Genomic DNA, 17,193 nt, shown 5'->3' on the forward strand with positions numbered 1-17,193 from the left:
AGACCAGGGGGAGCAGAGACCTGGGGGGGGAGAGACCTGGGGGGGGAGAGGCCTGGGGGGGAGAGGCCTGGGGGAGGAGAGGCCTGGGGGGGGAGAGGCGGGTGGGGGGGAGAGGCCTGGGGGGGGAGAGGCCTGGGGGGGGAGAGGCCTGGGGGAGCAGAGGCCTGGGGGAGGAGAGGCCTGGGGGAGCAGAGGCCTGGGGGAGCAGAGGCCTGGGGGAGGAGAGGCCTGGGGGAGGAGAGGCCTGGGGGAGCAGAGGCCTGGGGGAGGAGAGGCCTGGGGGAGCAGAGGCCTGGGGGAGCAGAGGCCTGGGGGAGGAGAGGCCTGGGGGAGCAGAGGCCTGGGGGAGGAGAGGCCTGGGGGAGGAGAGGCCTGGGGGAGGAGAGGCCTGGGGGAGGAGAGGCCTGGGGGAGGAGAGACCTGGGGGAGCAGAGGCCTGGGGGAGGAGAGACCTGGGGGAGGAGAGACCTGGGGGAGGAGAGACCTGGGGGTGCAGAGACCTGGGGGTGCAGAGACCTGGGGGAGGAGAGACCTGGGGGAGGAGAGACCTGGGGGAGGAGAGACCTGGGGGAGGAGAGACCAGGGGGAGGAGAGACCAGGGGAGGAGAGGTGCTGGAGCAGGGATCCGGTGCCTGGCTGCAGCCCTGCCTCTGGGGGAGTGAGCCTTATCCTAAATGGCCAGTGAGGTGGCACTTTGGTGAGTCCCTTGGCCCAGGTTCACCTCCTGGTTCGAGCAGTTATTGCCTTTGCCTTATCCTTGCTTCCCCATCTGCAGAAGGGGACAGTAGCTCTGCAGAATTGCGGTTGAGGCTTTCAGGAGTAAGATGTGCCCGGCTCCCAGCGTGACTGTGTGTGCAAGTTGCCCACAGGGCAGGGGCCCCAGAACCTGGTAGCTGTGGATGTCGCCAGAGCCAAGCTAAAATGTGAGCAACAAGTGTTGCCAAGCGAATAAGAGCACCTGCGTGGGTCCCTGGCGGCATGAGGCTTTCTGTACTCCACACATGCATTTCCCTGCACCACTACCTTATTGTGGGGGCTACTGACGCTGCTCCGTTTTACAGATGAAAAACTGAGGTGCAAAGAGGGGACGTGCCCCGTGGAAGGTACATCGAGACAGAGTATGGCTCTTCAACCTGCCACCTACCTGTCCTGGGAGCCTGTGTTCCTGGCCAACAGGGCTGGACACTCCCCTCCACACCCCACTCATCAAACGAGTCCCAGGAGATGATGTCAAGTGGCTTCTCAAAATGATGAAAGAGTCAGAAACAGGAAACGCTGCAAAATGTGCCACAGGGTGAAAACCCCAGGGCCGGCCCCCCACCACCTGAAAAAGTGGTCAGATCTGGGCTAATTCCCATCACCTCCCGCCCACTGTGGGGGTGGTGTCTTCAGCTGTTCTCTGCCAGAAAGGCAAGTTCCAGATGAGCTTTCTCTGAGGCACATTTGGCAACGGGCCCTTCACTATCCCAGATGGGAATCCACCGAAACACACGACCTCAGACACCCATCCAAAGAATCCAGTGCAGCTGGGCAGGGTGGCCCGGGCTTCTAATCTCAGGGACTCCAGAGGCTGAGACAGGAGGATCGCAAGGCCCAGGCCAATATGGGCAAGTACATGAGCCCCTGTCTTGCAGTAAAAAGGGCTGGGAGTGTGGCTCAGTGGTAGAGCACCCCTGGCTTCAATCCCCAGTAATGAAAAACAACCCCAATGCAATGCCCCAATGGTAACACAAAGTAAAAATGGAAAAGCAAAGATCTGGGGAAGTGAAATCCGCAGCGTTCTGCCGTCCCAAAGTGTGATCAGTGCCACTCCCCTTCTTACCCCCCCACCCCACCCCAGGAGGAATGGGAAGGCATTCACCCAAAGACCTGCAGTGGGTGGGTGGCTCAGGGCAGCCCAGACCAGGCCCAGCAGAGCTGCTGTCACAATGGGATCCCACGCAGCAGGAAGAAGGGATAAACTGTCCATCCTGGGTGAGTCACAAAATGATTGTGCTGAGAGAAGACGCATGGGGCAGGCAGGGAAGGAGTCCCTTTAGAGCAAACTCATCTGCAGTGGCAGAGAGCAGATGTGTGTGGGGTGGGGGCAGAAGGTAGGGGTCACCAAGGGGCAGAGGACCCTTGTGGAGCACTGTCCTGTAGCCCTGTGTTTGCAGGACTGTACGGAAGCACTGAACCGTAACAGACTGTCCAGGGCAAAGCCTTTGACCTCAGGCTGCTACCAAAACAGGAGGGTTTTAAGGCAGGGACTCTGAGTGACACCTTGATGTGTCATCGTGCCTTGGTCCAAATCCACAGAACAGCAATACCATGGGGGGCCCCCTGAGGTGAACTTGGACTTTGAGTGATTTTAAGTTTCACCACTTGGAATCCATGTCCCAGGTTGGTGCTGAGAGGCTCTGGACATGGGGCTGTACAGGACATGTGGGAAGCACAGGGGTACTTTCTACCCAGTTTTGCTGTGAACTTAAAGTGCTCTAAAAAACCAGCCTGTTTTTTAAAAAAATAAACATCCCGAGGGATAAGTTAATATTAAATCAAATATTGCTGGGACTTCATTTTGACATTTTGAAATAAGGTCCCTGTGTTCACAGAGCCCCTAGGAGGTGAGTGTGGCTCTCTTGGGGACAGGGTGTCCAACACAGTGCCCTGGTGTGGTTCTCAGCAATCCAAGCACATAGGGCTTTTGCCTCCCCCCCCGAAATCCATGGATCTTCTGAATTTCCACTTGAGCATTAGAACAGGGCAGAGTACACATGGGGTCCAGTAGGGCTAGGGCTAGGGCGTAGGGCGTGGAGCTGGAGCATGGGTGGGGCTGTCTTCCGTCTGCCCCCACTGCTGTTCTCCAAGTCACAAGTCTCCCCCCAGTGGCTGGGACAACCCTCCAGGACTTCCTGCATCCCCCAAACACGCACTGGAGGTGATGGTGCGCCATGAACCAGTAGGAAAAGGGCAGGCAGACAGGGGTGGTTAGGATGAGCCTGCTGCCTGCCTGGGAGGGAGGAGAGGCCAGTGTTCATCCTGTGTCTGGAATGGGGTCTGCGTGGACACTTCTAATTTCTAGATGGCCACTGCCCTGGAGGGTTCCAAGGATCCAAGGCTTGCTGAACTCCTACTGGACCAGCCAAGGCCCACCAGGGGTTACCTCCTTACCACCCATAATGATCGTCTTACAGTTGAGGAAACCGAGGTTCAGAAAGGCCAATGGACCAGGAAGGGCTGTTCACCCAGGGTAGCTCAGCAGGCAGACCTGCGTTTCTTTATCTGTACAATGGGACAAGAACATATTCACTTTGAAGCATTCTGTGAAGGACAGACAGACATTCCTACCCTGCTACAGTGCTGGGGAGGAATGGTGCACACCAAGGCGTCTTGCAGTCTTGACAGAGCCCCAAGGGGAGCAGGGATCAGCATCTTCTCTGGGGTTGCTCTCCAGATTCTGGATAGTACCCAGAGAGTCAGGGTTATGGTCAGGTGAATGCGGTGGGCACTGAGAGGGCCCTGTTAGCACTCACCTGTATTTGAAAAGTTTATATTTTGCTAGGTGCAATGGCATCTGTAATCCCAGCATCTCAGGAGGCCGAGGCAGGAGGATTGCAAGTTCAGGGCCAGCCTTAGCAGTTTAGCAAGGCCTTAAACAACTTAGTGAGCCCCTGTTTCACAGTAAAAAGTGAAAAGGGGTTAGGGGTGTCGTTCTGTGGTGAAGAACCCCTGGTACCAATCCTTAGTACCAAAAATTATTTTTAAAAATAAAAATGAAAGTGTGTCGAAATGTATCATTTGTCCTGGGCTGATGAATTTTCATAAAGTAACCACCCCAGGGTGTCCCTGCCCCCAGATTGAGAGACAGAACCTTACTAGAAATTTGAATCCCATGGGTTACTGCCCACCCCTGCCCAGGGGTCCCTTGTCTGATTTATAGCTGTTTTCAGTTACAGTTCACCCATGGAAAGTGTATAATTCAATGGTTTTAGTACAATCACAGAGTCGTGCAACTATGGCTTGATCAAATATGGAGCGTTTGTCTTACCTTGAAAAGAAACCCTGTACTGCTGGCTCTCGGCCCCTATTCCCCCACCCCCACCCCCACCCCTGGCTTTTTTTTTTTTTGCATTGCTGGGGATGAAACCCAGGGCCCCTGCATGCTAGGCAAGCGCTCCACTACTAAGCCCCAAATCCAGGCCTCCTAATCTACTGTCTTCATGGACTTGCTTATTCAGGATATTTGTATCAATGAAATCTATGTGTGTCTTTTTAATTTTTTTAATTCATTTTAATTAGTTACACATGACAGTACAATAATCTTGACATATCATACATTTGAATCAGATGGGATATGTGTCTCTTTTTGTGTCTGCCTTCATTCATTTAGCATGTTTTCAAGGTTCACTCATTTTGAATCAATACTTCATCTTTTTTTTTTTTTTTGGTGGTCCTGGGGAGTGAACCCAGTGGTCGCGATGTTTTGCCACTGAGTTACATCCCCAAACCTTTTTAAAAATTTGAGACAGACCTCATCCCTTTTTATGATCAAATAATTTCCTATTGCACAGAATCACAGTCATTTGTTTATCCATTCATTACCTGATGAACATTCGGATTGACCCTGGGCCTTGCACCTCTGAGTTACAGTTCCAGCCCTGTACTCTACCCTGAGCTAATGTTTTCCTTTTTGTGTGTACCGGGAGGGAACTGGACTCAGGGGCACTCAACCACTGAGCCACATCTCCAGCCCTATGCTGCATTTTATTTAGAGACAGGGCTCACTAAGTTACTTATGGCCTCGCTTTTGCTGAGGCTGGCTTTGAACTCCTCCGGTCTCAGCCTCCGGAGCTGCTGGGATTACAGGTGTGCGCCACCGTGCCCAGCCCCCTCCTTAGCTATTAGCAATAATGTTGCTCTAAAGATCGGGGAACATGTCCGCTTTTGCGCGGTCACACACTTTCGGTTCCTTGGGCATATACCTAGCAGCGGGTCTGCAGGTCGGGTGCTTCCAGGCGTAACTGCTGGAGGTCCGTTAGACTTTTCCACGGTGGCTTTACCAGTTCCCTTTCCCGCCAGCAGCACGAGGGCGCCTCCCCCGGTCGGTTTTGTTGCTGGGCCTCGGCCTGGTGCGGAGTCTGGGGTCACCGGATGGCACCTCCAGCGGACTGCAGCGCCATCCCCACTCCCGGGCCTGTGGCTCAGGAAAGCCACCGGGTACCTCTCCTGCCTCCCGCCCCCGGGTCCTGGGGGCTGGGATCGCCTTCAAGGGCCGCAACCATCAGCAGGTGACCTCCGCCAAGAGCCTCGGCTCCTACCTTGCAAAACCATCGACACCGTTTGCCTCCTGAGATGGAGGACTCAAGGACGGAGTGGAAACAAAAAGGAAAACCAAGAAACAAAAGCGAGCGAGAGAGAGGGAGAGAGAGAGGGAGAGAGAGAGAGAGAGAGAGAGCCGCTCTCCCGCGGTTTCCGATTTGGCTCACTTCTCCCCTTCCTCCCCTCGGTGTTTCGCTAGTTTGTTTCCCTTTTGTCTCGTCTTCCCTCATCTCGTCCTTTCTGCTAGAACCCAGGGCCGGCTCATCTGGACGGGGAGCCCCGGGCAGTGGGACAGGCTGGCGCTGGCGACGGTGCGGCTCTCCGCTCCCCGGGGCCAGGGCTCCACCGCGGGCGCGGCGCAGCCGGGCGGGGGACGGCGGGTCCCTCCGGGTGGGCCAGCCCCGCGTCGGGTCCAGGCGTCCCCAGCCCACACAAAGGTCCAGCGCCGCGGGCCTGGCCCCGGCCCATTGGCGGGAGCCCTGGGGGCGGGGCCTCGGCGCCCCGCCCCGCCCCGCCCCCGGCCCGCTCGGCTCCCGCAGTCGGAGCCCAGCCGCGGGCGCAGCGGAACGCGCAGCCAGGTACGAGGCTTTTCCGGGACCCGGCGAGGGGCCTGGGGCTCCCCGCCCGAGCCCCGGGAGCGCGGGGACGGGGCCTCGGCCTCCCCCGCTGGTGCTGCCCCCCGCCAGCCCCCCGTGCGGGGTCTTCTGGCTCCCGGCTTTGGGCTCCGGGCCGGTTCCTCCCAGCCCCTGCGAGATGCCCGGCCTCCGGGGCCCGACTGGGAAGCGCGGGTCCTCTCCCGGGAGGAAGGGGTGGGTGTGGCCGCCGCTGGGGGGATCCGAGGCGAACGTCGGGCAGCGCTTCCCGCCCGGCCACCTGTTTTCTGCGCGCTGGGACGCGCTCCCCGTCCCCCCCGTCCTCCCCCCGCTCTGGCCTGTGGTCTGGAGCGTGAATGGGGTGACTCGTGGTGCGGGGGGTGGGCGCGGGGGCGCCGCGCGGGAGGCGGAGCCAGCTCCGGGCCTGGCCTGGCCGCACCAGCTGTGGGCTCGCGGGTGGGACGGTGGCCAGGCCCGGCGGGGGAGCCGCCCTGGCGCCGTGCGATTGGCGGCATCTGGGGGAGGAGGGACCGCGGCGCGCGCTCGCTGGTGTTTTTGCGCCGGAGGGCGGTGGGGGCACGACTAGACGGAGGAGAAAAACTTCATCCGCGAGTCCAGGGCCCCTCTCCAACGCGGCGCTGGCCACCCAGGTGCGCAGGTCGGAGATGCAACATTAATTTTTAAATTTAAAAAAGGAAAGTTCTGGTCCCACAGCTTTTGGGGGGTTGGAGTGGGTGCGTGTCCTGGGAGAAGTGAAGGGCAGCCCGCTCCGCTCCAGGCAGGGCCTCGGTTCTTAGAGGTGGAGGTGTGTCTCGTTGCCAAACAGGAGGCCTCTCGAATCCTCCTCTGCAGATTGGGGATAGAACTTTTCCTAGCAAAAATGGGTGCGTGGGAATAAAAGGGCTAGCCCAGGCCGGAGAAACGCCAGGTTCCACTCTCCCTGCTGTTTTGCTATTTCCCAAGTCCCTTTAGATGTCTCATCTTGCCCTTCTAATATGATGGCCAAGCCGAAGCCAGGTGGTGGTTGTAAAAACAATAGCTTCAAATTCAACCCTCCTGCTTAAAATTGTCCTCTGATGTCGCCATTGTCATCTACCATAAGCCACAAACTTTTCAAGAGGCTTCCTATGGTTTACCCCCACTACCTCTACAGCTTCCCTCGCTCCGAGCCCTCGGCCTGGACTCTGCGCCCATTAAAAGATCTTTTCAGACCCGACTTAGCAGGTCCATCTCCGAGCCCTCCGCTCCTGGGGCTGCCTGAATGCCAGTGGATTCTCCATGCTGACCCACGTGACCCTTGTCAGCAGCACTGGCCTGGTTGCCCTCAGGGGAGTAGATGCTTGGGATCAGATAAGCTGAGTTAGGCCTTGGGTCCTTGGGTCCTGCAGCGGAGGTGAGGGGAGGGGAACAGTCTGTTTGTCCTGCTGAGTGGCAGACTGAGGGCAGAGTGGGAGGGAAGGTTCCTCAGCTCAACGCGCCTGACAGCTGCACCTCGCCAGCGCATTGATGTTGACTGGACGCGGGTCGCCGCAGCGTCCACACATCCGCACCCCAGGATGCTTCATCGTTCCAGTGGACAGTTGGGGAGACTGAGGCAGGGTTGCTTGCCAGAGGTTGCAGAGGTGTGGAAGAGCAGATCAAGGAAAGGGTCAAACAGGAAGAGCAGATGGGGACAGACCTGCAGGGCAGGGTTCTGTGCATGATGGGTCCGCTGTCCCCGGAGGCCTCCTGGTTGAGTGCCTTGTGGGGCAGTGGGTGACTCTCTGTCGCCTGGATGGTCAGGGCTTTCGGGGTGCTCATGGGGGGTCAGGAGGCTGGAGATGCTGGAGGGGCTGCCTTGGGGGCCTGGAAAACTCCTCTTCAGGCTTCTGGCCATTTCAGTGCCAGCAGGGAGTGGGGGGAGGCCGGGTGCCGGCTGCAGCTGAGGAGGCCTGCCCACCCCTGCTGTCCCTGTGCCTCCCCTTTCTCCGCCCTCACCAGACCCCTGCTCAACAATGGAGCAGAGTGTGGCTGAGCCCTGCTGCTGCGTCAACCTCTGGCTCATTCTCGGCCTTGCTTCCAGGGACCCCTCTGTCCCAGGTCAGCTGACACCCCCGCCCCCTGCCCGGGAGCTCTAGGCTAGTTCTGCCCGCCCCAGCTCAGTGGGGCTGACTGTGCCATCATTCTAGAGGCTGGCCCCAGTCCTGCGGTTTTCATGGACCAGTGCCACTCCCTCCCTGGGAGTCCCTTAGAAATGCAGACTGGGGGTGGGGACGGGGAATATGCCTCCCCTAGAGGGGTTCTCTACCCAGCACCTCAGACTCGACCATCACCTGAGAATCAGAATCTGCATTTGAACCCACTGAAGCGTGTGCAGTCCTGACTCAGCCCCCTGTGCCTGGGTCCTCACCTGTGAAGCATGGCTGGTGGCAGTGCCACCCTGTTGGGTTCATGTGAAGATTAATCTAGGTCATGTATGTAGGTGTCCCCTGGAGCCCTCACGGGCCAGAGGGCAGCGGCTTTGGGTGGGTAACAGCACAGCTCTCTGCCCCCACAGCGGGCCCTGCAGCCTGCCCTGCCCGCTTCCCAGTGTGGCTTGGTGTCCACCCCACCTGCCAGAGTGTCCACACCATGGGCTGCGAGGTGGCTGGCAGGGTACCCAGCCCTGGCCTTCCCCAGCCAGAGACCCATGGAAGGTTCCGATGCCCGCCTTTTGTGAGGCAGGCGGGGAGAGGTCAGCTGTGCCCAGGAGTGGACGTCTGACTTGAGCCAAGCTCCAGTCCACTCCTGCATCATCTGCTTCAGGGAAGGGTCTGAGGCAGCAGGAAGGGCGCCTGGTGACCTGAACGCCTGGTGGCTCTTGGAGTGGCTGATGGCCCCTCCAGCTCCCTCCTGGGATGAGCACCCGGCTCCTTGGCTCCAGAGGCTCCTCCTGCCGGCAGCTGGTGGGCCTCCAGGCCAGGGGCAGGAGCAGGACCTGCAGGCGGTTAACAGGGCTCTGCATGGTCGGGTCCTCAGGCTCCAGGTGTGGGTGTGGGCCAGGTGGGGGTCAGGCAGGCCGCAGCCCAGTGCCAGTACCCGTCTGAATTCCCAGAACCTTCCAAGAGGAGCTGTAGGGACTATGGAAAATTCCCAGGCTATTTTAGGCTGAGGCCCCCTCTGCCTCTGATTCTCAGGGTAAAAGCCCAGCTGACAAACCCCTCCCTGGGGACAGTCAGGGTGGGGAGGGCTTCCTGCCCACCAGTCTGCGGGCCCCTTGACACTCATCAGAACTGAAGGGCCTGCGGCCAGCTGCTCACCTCGCCCACTGCGCACCCCCGGGGCAGGAGGCAGGCTGTGTCCCGGGCTGTTTCTAGCTCAGTGGTGGCTCAGAGGCCCGTGACTCAGAGGAGGAGGTTGGGGTATCCACGGTCCCCTGGTGTCCTGCAGAGCCCCGCTGCTGGAGGCCAGGAGCCACCCAGTCTGCGTGCACGTGTGTGGGTGCCCGTGTGCACACACCCCGCACACGGGCGCACCCCCCTGTACTTGTGCAGATGTACACTCGCACAAGCACATGCAGACACCCCCCACGCTTGCACGCACACCAGCACGTGTGCACACAGCCCGGCAGTCGTGACATGCCATGGCCATGACATTTGGTCCAAGTTTGGTGCAGGCCAGGGCCCCCTCAGGCCCTGAGCCTGCTGCAGCCTGAGCTTCAGCCTCACCCCCTGCTGCTGCGGGGACTGGGAGGGGGCATGGCTGGTCATGGAGGTCAGCCCTGCCTTGTGCTCCGGGCTCCAGGGCCACCCTTGGTGTTGCGGGGAGCAGCTGGCAGCAGGAAGCCACCCATGCTGGTGAGTGGGGCTAGGGCTGTCGCACGCCCACCTGGAGGTGCTCCTGGGTGACTGGCTGGCTGCACAGCCCCTGTACAGATGGACTCTGACCCAGCTGTCCCCACAGGGAGGCCATCCATGTGCTCCCCCTGCCGGCCCTGTTCCGGCTGTCCCAGGTGGCTCCTGAGAGGCTGGCTGGTGGAGGCTGGGGCTCCTGGGCCTTCCCATCCCTCGCACTCTGGGTGCCTCAGGGTTAGGGTGATGCAGGATTTAGCATGTGCCCAGGGACCTGAGAAGCCAGGAGTGGGGGGCGAGCCCCTGGGACATGGAGAGACCCTGTGTGGTCCCCACATAGCTCCCCTGAGGAACATGGTTTCCAGTGGCATCTCAGGGGGACTGGATACATTTGGCTCCAGCTGCCTTTTTGTGGTGCTGGGGATTGGACCCAGGTTGTCCTGCCTGCGGGGACAGTTGTACCACTGAGGTGTGCCCCCAGCCCTGCGGGGCACGTTTGGGAAGTGAGAGGGCTGAGGTGGAGAAAGAAGGGGCTCCCTTGTTTGGGGCCTGTTTTGTCAATCCAGGGAGCATGGCGTGGGCATGTGTGGACAGAGGGGCTGCTCTCCCCACCACTGTCACCCAGCATCCCTCCCCAGAGCCTTCCTGCTGGCCTTGGTCACATGGGGCCATATGAACCTTGGGGCCTTTCTTCCTCCTCCTTCAGGGGGCTAATTGGCTCTCAGCTCCAGGCCCAGCATGGCCCCCCAGGCAGGCGCACCCCTCTCCTCCCATCGCATTCTATCCCCTCTGCCTGCCTGAGTCGGTGACAACCTGTTGATGGCTTTATTCACCTGTTTGTTCTCAGGCTCCAGGTTCAGCCCTGTGTCTCCAGTGTCCTGAACAAGGCCTGGCACGGGCATCTATTTGTTGAGCGACTTTATGATGGCCGTTACAGCTGACCGTTGCTGCTTACTCATTCTGGGAAGATTTGTGCCCCACGTTGAGCACACATTTTTTTTTGTTCCAACTTCATGATGATGGTGTGAATTCAGGACTATTGTAATTTGCATTTACCAGACACAGAAACAGGTCGAGAGAGGTTAAATAACCTGCTCAAGGTCACACAGCCGGCAGGTGATAGAATTTGAAGTCAGGTGTGCCTAAGAGAAAAGACGGGGGAGGCTTTGCTTTGAAGGGTGGAGGGCAGCTCCCCACCTCACACTGGAGCCACCGGGTCATTGTGGCCCGAGGGTGTCCTCCGTCCCCTCCCCTCCCCTCCCCTCCCGGACCCCCCTCCTTCCCAGAACTCCAGTCGTGGGAACATTCTAGGACTCTATGACCTGTACTGCTGGCTCGTGCTGGAGCCCCGACCTGCAGCCCAGCAGCGGCCTTTCCGAGGTGGGGGCTCCCTGGACGCTGGTCCTGCTTGGCTGCGGCTGCGGCTGCAGCGGAGAAGGGTCAGGAGGTAGCTATGTCACTCCCTGAAGAAGGCCAGCCGGCCCCCTCCTCTCCCAGCCCGACAGAACTGAGGGGAGTATGGGAGTGTCGGGAGGCTGTCTCCTTTGGAAGTGGAACCTCCCTTTCCCCCGAGGACGGAGGCCTGGGTCTTAGGTGGCCTGGGCATGGGGCCGGAGTCACCACGGGCCAGTGGTGAACGGGGTCTGGGTGTCAGAGCTTCCTGCCACAAGTAGCTGGAGACTTTGGTTCCCAGGCGGAGAGCTGGGATGCTCCAGATGGTTCCTATCTTAAACATGAAGCCCACCCGGGTGGCTTCAGTCCACCTGCCCGTGGACTCGAGGGGACCTTTGAGCTCAGGCCTGCCCCGGGCTACCTGGCAGTGTCTTCCTCTGCTCCTGAGCAGGTGTGAGTGGTGCCCATCGCGGCCCCCTTCTCCACTGTGGAAGGGACTTGACCCAGGGCCCCTGACCTGGGGTTGTGGCTCTTTTCCTTGTCCCTGAGCCAGGGCTGGCTGGAGCCGGCACCTCCACGTCCAGTCCCAGGTTTTGGGCACAGAGCCAGGTCCCACTTACCACCAAGTTGCTAACCGCCAGGGTGCAGCTGTGGAGCGGCCTCCTGCTGGGCCACCCGGGGGCTGCTTCCTGGGGAGGCAGGCGGCATGGCGGGACTGCCTCGCAGGCTGGTGGCTGGGCCAGCGCAGCGTGCTCTGAGTCCCTGGATCTGCCCAAAGGCCTGGTGGACACTGCCTTTGGAACTCTCCGGAGGTCTCTGGGTGAGCCTGCCCTCTCTGGGTGCAGGCTGGGGCAGCCCCTCGGGGCCGTGTGCTGGGGTTTGGGCGCTCTGCTCCGCGGCCTCCTGAAGTGGACCTGTTTGCCCTTTCCCCGAAGCCCTGGCACCCAGTAGGGCGCCAGGAGTGTCTGTCAGGGGGAGTGGCCTCACTGGCTTCCCTCCCCTTCATGGCACTTGCCAAATGTCCCAAGTAGGCCAAGGTCTGTGCCGCGAAGGGGAGGAGGCAGGACAAAGGGGACCAAGGCTGCCTTTGTCACTGTCCATGTCCTGGGAGTGATCGGTGGCAGGGAGGCCTGCGGCCACGTAAGAGCCCTGAGCAGGCACCTGGCCCGCTGGGGTGGGCATGGTGATGGTCAAGGGGGCCGACGTGAGTCTCGGACGGCCACCTCAGATGTGCTGGCCCCACCTCCAAGGTCTGACCCCTGAGAGCTCCCTGTCTCTCTCCAGGTCAGCAATGTCATCTGAGCCTCCCCCCCCGCCACAGCCCCCCACGCATCAGGCTTCGATCGGGCTGCTGGACACCTCTGGGGCCCGAGATCGGTCACCATCTCCTCTGAGAGGCAACGTGGTCCCGAGCCCGCTGCCCACTCGCCGGACAAGGACCTTCTCAGCGTGAGTCTCGGGCTGGCCGGGGACACTTCCTGAGATGGGGCTCTTGCCCAGGGCCAGAGGTCCACTGTCCAGCCACAGTTGGGCCTCTGAAACCCCTGGGGAGTCTTGAGAGTGGGTAAGGGCTGGTGGTGAGGACCTTCTGCCCAAGCTCTGAGGACACTGCTCTGTCCATGAGAAGGGCCACAAGCAGGGTGCTGATGGGTGGGAACTCCTGGGGTGTCAAGGTCATCGCAGTCAGCTGCACAAGGGGACAGCGCCTGGTGGCCACAGGGCTGCAGGAGACCCACACAGCGCCTGGCAGGTGCAGGTTGCAGGCCCCGTGAGTGCAGCCTGCTCTGTAATTGTGCACAATCTGTGTGACTGTACATGGCAGCTCCTTGGGCACAGCTGTGGGCAGGGCTAGGATGAGCTGGGTGTGTCCCAGGAGAGTGGGTGGCTGTCGGGGGGCTGAGGGGGCCTCTTGCACCTCCTTCTTCCGTCAGGACGGTGCGGGCTTCGCAGGGCCCTGTCTACAAAGGAGTCTGCAAGTGCTTCTGCCGGTCCAAGGGCCACGGCTTCATCACCCCCGCTGATGGCGGCCCCGACATCTTCCTGCACATCTCTGAGTGAGTCAGCAGCAGGTCTGGGCAGCCCTGGGCTGGGCCAGGTGGGGCACTGGGTGTGAGGACATGTGGCCAGGCGTGTGGAACTCTGCCCGTGACCAGCTCTGACTGTCCCTATGTGTATGTTGGTGGGGCCGTGACACAGATTGAAGGCAGCCGTGTGTGTGTGTGTGTGTGTGTGTGTGTGTGTCACAGCGACTGTGAACAGTGCATTGGCTTTTGTGAGCGTCTCCCCGGCCACGGTGCCCAGGGGACGGGGTGTTTGGGGCTCTGGAGCTGCTGGGTCCACCTGAGCGCCCAGCGAAGCCGGTCAGTTGGGGGCACCCTGGGAGGCAGCTTCCTGCCTGGTTCAGGGGAAGTGGCCCAGTGAAGAGCCGAGGTGGGGGTGGGGGGGGGCTCCAGGAAGGAAGTCAGGGGCTGGACCCTTTCTCCTGCCGCTTGCTCATTGACGTCCTTCCTTCCTGAGTGTCTGGAAGCCCTTGGGGAGCTCAGGGCGGCCCCCATCCTCAGGGCTGGGAGTGCCCGGCAGCCCATCCCCACAGCTGGCTCTGCAGCCTTCGGATGTGCCTGGACTCTTAACTACACTCCTGGCCTAAGCTCTTCCCAACCCTCCATTTTTTTTTTCAATTTTGGGGATGGAGCCGAGAGAGGGAACTGAGGGGGCCACTCCACACAGCAGACCTGGAAGGTGTGGAAACTGTGCTTCTAGAACTAGGCCCCTGCCAGGTGCTGTGGCGGGCGCCTGGAATCCTTCTGACTTGGGAGGCTGAGGCAGGAGGATCCCTTAGCAATATAGTGAGACCCTGTCTCAAAATAAAAAATACATGGTGGGCACGGTGACGCATGCCCGTAATCCCAGTGGCTCGGGAAGCTGAGGAAGGAGGATTGCGAGTTCAAAGCCAGCCTCTGCAAAAAGCGAGGCATTTAGCAACTCAGGGAGGCCCTGTCTGTAAATAAAATACTAAATAGGGTTGTGGATATGGCTCAGTGGTTAAGTGCCTCTGAGTTCAATCACCAGTACCTAAAAAATAAAAAATACAAAGTGCTGAGAATGTGGCTCAGTGGCTGAGCGCCCTGGACTCAAACCTTAGTACCAAACAAAAACAAAATCAGAAACCAAAAATAGGCCAGGTGTGGTGGTACACACCTGTAATCCCAGCAGCTGGGGAGGCAGAGGTAGGAGGATCGCAAGTGCAAAGTCAGCCTCAGCAATTTAGCAAGGTGCTAAGCAACTCAGTGAGACCCTGACTCTAATAAAATACAAAATAGGGTTGGGATGTGGCTCAGTGATCGAGTGACCTGGGTTCAATCCCCGGCACCCCCCAAAGCAAACAAAAGTAACTGGGCCCCTGTTGTTGCACGTTGTCTGCTGCTAGGGAGCATCAGCCCTGCCCCTCCCACAGCATGCTGCATGAAAGGGGTATTAAAGGGCCCTTTGCAGCGCAGACAGGAGGGGACTGCTGAAGCATTGCACTGTGTACGTGGGTGTGCAACTGTGTTTAAGGCTGCCTCTTTTCAGAAAGAATGTCTCGTGGTTTACAAAAAAGTTAGGAAGACATGGGTTTGGGGGCACCCAGGAACGTCGGAGATGCCGTGCCTTCTGGTTTTACTGCAAGACCTGGGCTGTGGCTTTATTCCTGAGCTTCTTGGTGGCCAAATCACACACAGAAAGCACTTAGACTGCCTAGTAAAGCAGCCCAGTTCTGGGGGCGCTGGCTGGCCCTGGCATTCAGATCTCCTTGAGCAGCAGCAGGGTACCAGCCATGAGACAGTGACTCATGTCCTCGAGAAAATGGGGGACCTTTCTGGGATGGTCACAAGGGAGAGAAGCCCTCCTGGGACTAGCTTGAGGGACCACAGGGACTTTCTGGAAGGTTCTCTGAGTGTCTGGGAGTCCAGCCGAGGCTCGGCTGGGAGCCCGGAGCAGGGCTGGGGCTGAGGGAGCCCAGCGTCACAGTCCCTGGGAAGGGGCTGGTGGGGTCGGGGCTCCTTGGCCAAGACCTGAGGCTGGGCACAGGGTGGAAGGCCTCGAGGCCGTCCCTTGGGAAGGGGGCCTCTGAGAGTGGGGTGCTGAGGTCTTGGGGAGCGTGGCGCGGGCTCTCCTTGGCGGGGCTCTGACTGCCTGCTCTCCTCCTGCTCCCGCAGCGTGGAAGGGGAGTACGTTCCCGTGGAAGGCGACGAGGTTACCTATAAGATGTGTTCCATCCCGCCCAAGAACGAGAAGCTGCAGGCCGTAGAGGTGGTCATCACCCACCTGGCACCGGGCACCAAGCACGAGACCTGGTCTGGGCACGTCGTCAGCTCCTAGGGGACCCAGAAACACCCCTTCTCCTGAGCATGTGGGAGACCTTGTGGGGAGCAGGAGTCAGGGCCACACTGGAGATGATCTACCGCACGAGACGGGGCTTCTAGGGGGACACAGTCCCTTCTGAGTGTCTCTGGAGGAAGGGTGGGGGGCAGGCCTGGGCGCCCCCGGCCATCAGCAGCTTCCTTCCGTCAGCAAGCTCTCACCTCCTGGAAAGCATTAAAGGCATTTAAAAAGGAGAGGCGCTGCTGTGGCTGAGCCAGGGTCCCACCCAGCCTGGGGGGCGGGTCCAGGGTCACTGTCCCCCAGCTGCCCAGAGGAGCAGGCCCAGCCCACAGAGCCTCTCCCCCTTCTGGTTGGGGCTTGAAATCCCTGGATTGGGCAGGGGGTGCAGCTCTGGGGTAGAGCGCTCAGCTAGAGCGCACCAGGTTCTGGGCGCCATCCCCAGCCCAGCCGCCCCCAGGTCCCCAGCTCTGGCCCACAAGAGGTGATGCGCCACTTCCCCAGGTGGATTCCATCCAGTGCCCCTCATGTCCTCTGGGGAGCAGGCCAGTGCAGTCTTCTGATTCCTGGTTTGGTTGGTTCTAGGGAAGCTGCTTCAGGGTGGGGCCCTGGGTTGGAGGGATTTTGGTGTTTGGTGCCCTTGCAGCGGACAGGTGGCACTGCTGCCAGTCTGAGGAAGACCGTCCCTGGGAGCCTGGACCCCAGGGCTTGGCAGCCTGTGCTCAGGCTGAACTTTGCCTTCTTTTAGAGTCTGGTCTTCACCTTCTAGTAAGTAGTCCCCATCGCAGCCATTTCCCAGCCTGTCATTATGGGGGTGGTTGGAGGGGCTGATGGGGGTGGAAGATGCCTTAGAGAGGGGAGGGTCTTTATTTAAAAACGGAACTTTTCCTGGGCAGGCATGGTGACCACGCCTGTAATCCTAGTGACTCAGGAGGCCAAGGCAGGAGGATCAGAAATGTGAGGCCAGCCTGGGTAACTTAGTGAGGCCCTGTCTGGAAATAAAAAATAAAAGGGTTGGGGAGGTGGTGCAGTTGTAGAGCACTCTGGGTCCTTCCCCAGTATGAGAAAACAACAACTCCCAAACAGAACTTTCCTCAGGTCCATCCAGAGTGGAGAGCTTGCTTCCTGACGGCCTGGGAAAGTCAAAAGTTACAGGTGGAAATGCACATAGTTAAGAGGTGCTTAGGGACTGTCTTCACCAGCTGAGGTTGCCCCATCGGGCCTGCCTCGTTTCTGCTGATGTGGCACCTTGGGTAGGGATTTCCAGTAAACACACCCTTAGGACTTTCTTTCAGTACTTTGGTTTGGCTTTGGTTGAGATTTGAAAGTAGAAGCAGTTGAGTGATTCTCTTGGAAGTCCACGGCCTCTGTGTAGTCGGGTGTTTGCTTGTCGGGGACGGACTGAGGGGCCCAGGACCCCACTGCAGAAGAGACCAGTCCTTGTGGGAAGCAGCCAGGACTTCATCACAGGCCTTACATCTGGACTCGGGGGGTTAAGTTTTGACTCTTCCAGCTGAAGAATGCTTCCTTTGAGAGGGGATGGAGGGCTAGAACTATTTGCTGGTGACCAGTGGAGTTTTTTTTTTTTTTTAAAGGGCAGGTAAGCCCAGCACAGTGGGTGCACCTGAGATCCCAGCCACTTTGGAGGCTGAGGCAGGAGGATCAGCAAGTTCGATGTCTGGGCAACTTAGCAAGACCCTGTTTCAAAATAAAAAATTAAAAGAAAAAGCTGGAATTGT

At 59.4% G+C, this 17,193-nt stretch overlaps 1 protein-coding gene across 3 annotated transcripts; it reads left to right on the forward strand.

The window, feature by feature from the left end:
* Positions 1–5,826: 5,826 nt before the first annotated feature.
* On the forward strand, positions 5,827–16,276 carry Carhsp1 (calcium regulated heat stable protein 1). Of its 3 annotated transcripts, none has more exons than XM_076840177.1 (4): positions 5,827–5,879; positions 12,380–12,544; positions 13,027–13,149; positions 15,292–16,276. In XM_076840177.1, the coding sequence occupies exons 2-4, from the start codon at positions 12,387–12,389 to the stop codon at positions 15,452–15,454; spliced, it is 444 nt and encodes a 147-aa protein (XP_076696292.1). In that variant the 5' UTR covers positions 5,827–5,879; positions 12,380–12,386; the 3' UTR covers positions 15,455–16,276. The 3 variants fall into 3 exon arrangements, with proteins under 3 accessions (XP_076696292.1, XP_076696294.1, XP_076696293.1); XM_076840179.1 differs by lacking the exon at positions 5,827–5,879 and adding an exon at positions 6,471–6,544; XM_076840178.1 differs by lacking the exon at positions 5,827–5,879 and adding an exon at positions 6,474–6,552.
* Positions 16,277–17,193: the final 917 nt, after the last annotated feature.

This window comes from Callospermophilus lateralis, chromosome 19 (assembly GCF_048772815.1).
Source record: "Callospermophilus lateralis isolate mCalLat2 chromosome 19, mCalLat2.hap1, whole genome shotgun sequence".
Lineage (NCBI taxonomy): Eukaryota > Metazoa > Chordata > Mammalia > Rodentia > Sciuridae > Callospermophilus > Callospermophilus lateralis.